This window comes from Phoenix dactylifera, chromosome 1, assembly GCF_051530095.1.
Source record: "Phoenix dactylifera cultivar Ajwa chromosome 1, Ajwa_hap1_PhDact_Kaust_v1.1, whole genome shotgun sequence".
Taxonomy (NCBI): domain Eukaryota; kingdom Viridiplantae; phylum Streptophyta; class Magnoliopsida; order Arecales; family Arecaceae; genus Phoenix; species Phoenix dactylifera.
The window spans coordinates 5833983-5839952 of NC_143190.1; the positions used below are offsets into that span (position 1 = coordinate 5833983).

At 39.4% G+C, this 5970-nt stretch overlaps 1 protein-coding gene across 2 annotated transcripts; it reads left to right on the forward strand.

Moving 5' to 3' along the window:
• The first annotated feature begins 1877 nt into the window (after window positions 1-1877).
• On the forward strand, window positions 1878-5193 carry LOC103700813 (uncharacterized). Of its 2 annotated transcripts, XM_088718879.2 has the most exons (4): window positions 1878-2268; window positions 2354-2602; window positions 4152-4401; window positions 4503-5193. In XM_088718879.2, the coding sequence occupies exons 3-4, from the start codon at window positions 4318-4320 to the stop codon at window positions 4956-4958; spliced, it is 540 nt and encodes a 179-aa protein (XP_088575005.1). In that variant the 5' UTR covers window positions 1878-2268; window positions 2354-2602; window positions 4152-4317; the 3' UTR covers window positions 4959-5193. The 2 variants fall into 2 exon arrangements, with proteins under 2 accessions (XP_088575005.1, XP_008780913.1); XM_008782691.6 differs by lacking the exon at window positions 1878-2268 and having other exon boundaries at window positions 2291-2602.
• The last annotated feature ends 777 nt before the right edge of the window (window positions 5194-5970 follow it).

Sequence of the window (5970 nt, forward strand, 5' to 3'; positions counted from 1 at the left end):
TTCCCTTCTTAGATTGCGTGTATCTGAATGGTTGGGTCCCCCCACCACAAGTAAGTGCACCTAAACCAATTATTACGGGAACAAGATTGCCATGAGATGGAACACCTCATAATTTGGTCTTCCCGTATTTGCGGCTGGAGTAAAGATAAAGAACAAACTACATGATGGATGAACTCGACTCAGATCACCATTTTTATCTTCTTCTCAAAAGGTATATCACCATTTCATCAGCCATCACCATATTTAACAATACATGAGGAAAATTGGCCATTGCTGCAAGCCATAGTGCATGGACTATTGCAAAAAGAGAAAGTCGATAGTATAAAGTATAAACCCTCGTTAAAGTTCTTTCTTTGAGAATTAAAAGTCTAATCATCAAGACCTTGTTTCTAAAGTAGAGGTACCAAAAGTAGCTTTAATCTCTTTTGCTTCCTTTTATTATTACCCAGGTCATTAACAAAAGGCCATAGCTTTAGTCTCTTTGCCTTGCGAGGAGCTTTTAATTCCATTGCTCGTTACATAATTTGATCAATTATGCTCGACGTATTGACTTGTTATGACTCTCTTATGATATTGTGGTGGGTCCATGGCTCGTGCTTTTGAGAAGCCTCGCGGGACCCATCACCCCGTACTTCTGCGCCTTCTCTCGCCGGCAACGCGTGCACCGATGTCCGGCCTTCGCCTGGCATTTGAGTCCGGGGGGAGTGTCCGTGGGACCGCTTAGCGTGCGATGATGCGGAACGCCATTGATGCTCACGACCAACAACTTCTTTTTTCTTTCTTTCTTTCTTTTCTAAGGGCGTATTACTTTATATCCATCCATTGCTTTCATGGGATTGGATCTACGGGCCTTTGCCTCGCTTAAAGAGACCTTTGTCAGTACACACCGAGGACCAAGTTAGCCCTTTCCTCTTCCCAAAGAAACGGATAGATTTGTACTATTATGGCAATTATGCACACACACTGACGTGTCCTTACTTGTTTTTTTTTTTTTTTTTTTGGTAAGATGTCATTGCTTGTTTCAGTGGTGGTTACCAAGCCACTGTTCCTTTTTCTCTTTTTTTTTAATTTTATTTATTGTATTCATGCATATTTTGTGAAAGACATCACTGTACTGGAAGAAAAAATATTGCACTTTTGCTAAGTAAATGCAATGGCATCATGGTCTTCATGCACCAGTTTGTTGATCCATTGAGACTGATTATAGATGATGGATATAAGTTGGTAAAATCAAATAGAATTGTGATGTTTGATTTTTATTTAAATTTGGGAAATGGAACATGGTGAATTTTAATGGCCTTTGCTGAAGGCACAGATTAAAAAAAAGGGATAAAAATTAAAATAGAAGAATTAAGATTTGCATGGCAGGATATTTCGATAACTGAAAATGGGATTTTTTTTTGTTTAAACGAGTAAAATAAATGAGAGAGGGATTGCAAATGAATTTAGTTTTGTGCAAGGTCAATGAGTGTATTTAGTACATGCAACCGAGCTGAATGCCCGCTTCAACAATAATAATAATACAAAAAATCCAAAGTAGAAGATCAAAATTTTTTGCTTGAATTCTCTGATTTGCCTCCATGTCTTCTTATAATTCTACACAGTTATCATAGAGCCAAAATCATCATGGACAGTACTCTTGCTGTGGAGACAAAAACACCCATCTTTTTCCAAGGAATCTAACACGCGTAATTGAAAGTATCTCAACAAATAGGAAAACACGGACCAATCTCCCTGCAGGAACAAGCCTCCATATCTTGTTCCTGGTTCAGAGACCCCACTCATACCCTCTATATCAGATCTCACAATCAAGGACCCACAAATCAAGGAAGCCTCAAATCCTGCTAATGGATGATAGAGTGCACCGGCAGGACAAATTTAATCGTCGTTAAAAATCCGTTTCCGATTCTGAGCTTAGATTTACATGAAAGAATTATTATGAGCTGATGAAACTTCGAAGCTCCTGTACAAACATAAAAGTGCACTCATTGGTTGCACACAGGCCCTTCTCGAGCTGATGGTAATAAGCAAGGTGCCTTCTTGATGCAGTTACAATTGTAAACATAGAAGATATTCTCATGTGGAAGTGTTACACCCCCTGCCAAATTCTATGTACAAGAACTGAATCTTAATCCACATGAGACACTGAAACAACTGGTAATGATCATTAGAGTTCCAGGGACATAGTTTACCATCGCAGGTTTAGCTGTTCTGTTTGATGGTTATCTGGATTAGTGCTCCTTAATTTTCCAATGCAACATATAACAAGTAGGTCTACTTAACTTTAGTCCTGTACTTTATTGGCACTGTTTGGGACATCTTTTCCCTCATGCACTTGAACTGCAATGGCTAGGAGACTGGGATTTCTTTGGCATGCCCTCGGAGCCCACTAAAATATTCTGCTGAGAGCCTGTAGGAGGAACCTTATGTACTTCCTGTCTCACTGGATTGGGAATAAGAAGATTGTTGTTTTCATCCGAAGGTAAACTGTGGCCGAAGGGAGAATATGAGAATGAGGAAGACTTGACTTCTTCATTGATGCAGCTCTATGTTCTCCCCTCCCTCTTCATAGCTAATAGCAGCTAATCATAGATATTTACAGGTGAGAATGCCTACTTACTCTTATATCTTCCTCCTCTTTTCATCGGCCATGAGCTCTTTCGATTCCTCTCTTATTAAGCTTGTGCAGAGAATGTTAATCATATAGGAAGTGATTGCAAAACTTCTCTTTTATTTTTAGATGTTTTAAGCATGTACTTGTTTAAAGCAGTTTTCTTCGGATGATACTCTCTTCCTGTATAGTTTTAAGCTTCAGTAAGAAAGAAGAGGCTTCTCTATTATGATGCCTTCCATATTTAAAACCTATTTGATTTTTTTTTAATTTCTTTTTAGTTTTACTCTTATTATTATCATCACTACTACTTTTGTTATTATTAACATTATTATCATCGAGGTAAGCAATAGTTCTTGCAATGTTTTATAAATATGTGTTCTGAATGTACACAATTCACCATCCATTATGGATCTCTGCTATGTGACCTAAGGAATCGTCGCAATTTATTGGAAGTAATGTGTTTTCTGTACTGGCAAGATGGTGGATTCTTCACCTGACTTCTGTTTAGAGAGACGCACTCAAAGAAATTAATGCAATCTTGCCACTTTTCCTTCAACATATAACAATATCCCTACTGATAAACAGATGACAAGCCAAAAATATGCGGCCAATTACTTTAGAATACCTAAAACAACCACTCCTAAAGTTTAGCTAATCTCATTAATCGGGCAAATGGACTTGCTGTCCCTTTGTTGGCAATGCAGAATTATGTTGGTAGATCTGTTTTGCTATTCATTTTAACGGCAGTGTGTTCCTGGAGACTGCACGAAGTAGCTGATATGCATCTGATCATGTAAATTTTAATCCCTAAGACAAGTTTAAGATGGCAATCCCAAAAATCTCGAAGATATGGTACCATGGAATTGGTCTGAAGTTTTTCAACAGGTTTGCATCTCACTACATCCAGGCTTGGCTGCCTTTCCATGATTGCTTATAATTACTTTTGGCATTGGATTACTTTGGAAGATGTTGCTCCATTATGCTTACTTTGATGCATAATAGACATTTGAATTTTTCTCCATCTCATACTTTTTATCATTCCCTTATTTATTAGGACATCAGAAATAGAATCTATAATTTATATAATGCTGCACTACTACAATTTATTCCTCCCAATCATATGACATCCAGCAACCAACTTAATGAATGAATGAGATTCCCAGAACATGAAGAAATTCTCTGCACTTACTCATATGATGCCATTGATGGAATCTAGTTTGTCTACTATAAAGTCAGAATTTGCCGCAACAAACTAGAGAAGTATAGCCAAGAAGGAAAAACACCTTAGCAGGAATATTGTAAACCTATCTCATTGGAGCACACCATTGCTGAAAGTGGATTGCCAAGTGTCAGAATAACTTTGTAATTTTATCACCATCTCTTTGCTCTGCTCAAAATGTCAGATAGAATCTGAGCTTTTTCCTTTATGTTGTTATCTTGGCCATCAGTTCCAATCTTTGCAATCATCATGAGGCATCTGATTAAGTGCTAAAACCAGACAATCGTCGTCCATGACTTTGAATCTGAATACGTGCAGGGTTCGATCAGCATTTCAAAATCGAAAGCTACCGAGCATAATCGCAACAAATCGACATCTAATTGACATCCATCTTCGGCAAAGTACTAATCGGAGATACGCAAACCAAATTGTGAAATTGTGACTGGCCGCAGGGAGGCACCAATAGACAGTCCACAGAAGACTGATGGAGAAGTTTCTGAGGAACTATGATCACAAAGAACGAATGAAAATGGCCATCCTGAAGCATGAAGAAACCTTCAGACAGCAGGTAGGTTCTCCACAGCTGAGCTCCCCTCTTCCCTTCACCTGTTTGGCCATTTTCTGTCCAAGTCTGAAAGCTTAAATATTTGTTCTTTATATACGGATCAGGTCCATGAACTCCATCGCTTGTATAGAGTTCAGAAGCTACTGATGAGTGATATGAAAAATACTAAGCTGAAGAAACAAAAACACAGAAGGCCTCATCGGCCTCTTAATCTGGAACTCCCAGCAGAAGAGTACATAGTAAATGCTGAAGAAGAGGTGATGTTAGATATTGAACAAGAGAGCGATGTAGAGCTAACGCTGGCCATAGGAGGCAGCCGGAAGAAGAGAGATGGAACTCCTTTTACTTCCGAGTCAGGAACGAGTTTTTCCTCATCTTCAACCGAGTCGAGTGGGATGAAATCAAGAGGCCTTGAATGGAGGCTGCAGCAGGCGCAAGACATAAACCTTGGCTTTCCAAATGAGAGGGACGGTCCCTTTAATGTTGAAGAAGGAATGAAACAGGATGGGCTGAAGCAGCCACCCTGGCTCGTCCGATGTTTGAGCCTCAAGATGGCATGACCTTCATAGATTGCAAATGTACGTTATAGTTCGGCAGTCAATGGCATTTGGTACCTTGATAGATTAAAACCTTCAGTCTGTTATGTACATCTTCTGACCAATGCATGGCTGATGCTTGAGCTGATCATCTACTTTGTGCTAAAATTAGTCTTTATTGTATCTTCTTTTTCTTTGATGTAAAATATGGGAAACCCATTGACTATTTTTGCAACATGAGGACTTCCTTTGTAGGTCATCCATCCTAGTGCAGCTCTTTTATTGTCTTGCCCGAGCATGCTTAACTGCAGTAAACTGATGAAGCCCGTTGCTTTAGTTCAAGTATAATTGCACCTCTAGTAGTAATTCTTCTCCTTTTGTGAAGAGGGTCATCATTTGATTTTTTTTAAGAACTAGTGTAGGATATGTCCCAACTGAAATCCGGGTGAGAGCAAGAAACGAAGCTAGGTCCATGGTATCAATTAACTCTTATGAGAGCTAGAAATGGGCTTAGGCTAGCCCAAGGCCTATCAAATCGGGCAGGCATTAGGCATCAGATCTGGCCCGAGAAGAGTTGGGTGGGGCTTGGGCTTGAAATCCAAGCCTGAAAAGTTCTGTGCTAGACTCAGGTCTAGCCTTGGCCCAGCTCGGTATTGCCCTCAAGCCTGATCCATTCTCCTCTCTCTCTCTCTCCCCCCACACTCTCTGCTCTCTTTCTCTCTCCTCTCTCTTCTCTCCTCTCTCCACTCTCTTTCGCTATCTCCTCTATTCTCTCTCCCTCCCCCTCTCTTCTCTCCCTCTTAATCACTCTGCCCTCTTTCCTCCTATTCCAACCCCAAACCCTAAAGATTTTACCAGCTACATCTGTTTGTACCTTGTCATTTATCGACAAGAATTGACAATTGACTTTGGTATTGTTAAATTACAAGCAATTTGCAATATCCAAAAATTACTTAAATGTACAATAAAAAATAGGTATGTTCCAAGGAAAGAAGATAAACTATACGATACAAAAGTTTTGATATGTTTTAAACCT

Bases quoted from the DNA above. Each gene is read 5' to 3' on its own strand.
- LOC103700813 (XM_088718879.2), top strand. From the start codon at position 4,318: ATGGAGAAGTTTCTGAGGAACTATGATCACAAAGAACGAATGAAAATG. The intron at 4,402-4,502 runs GTAGGTTCTCCA...TATACGGATCAG, and splicing joins AAGAAACCTTCAGACAGCAG to GTCCATGAACTCCATCGCTT.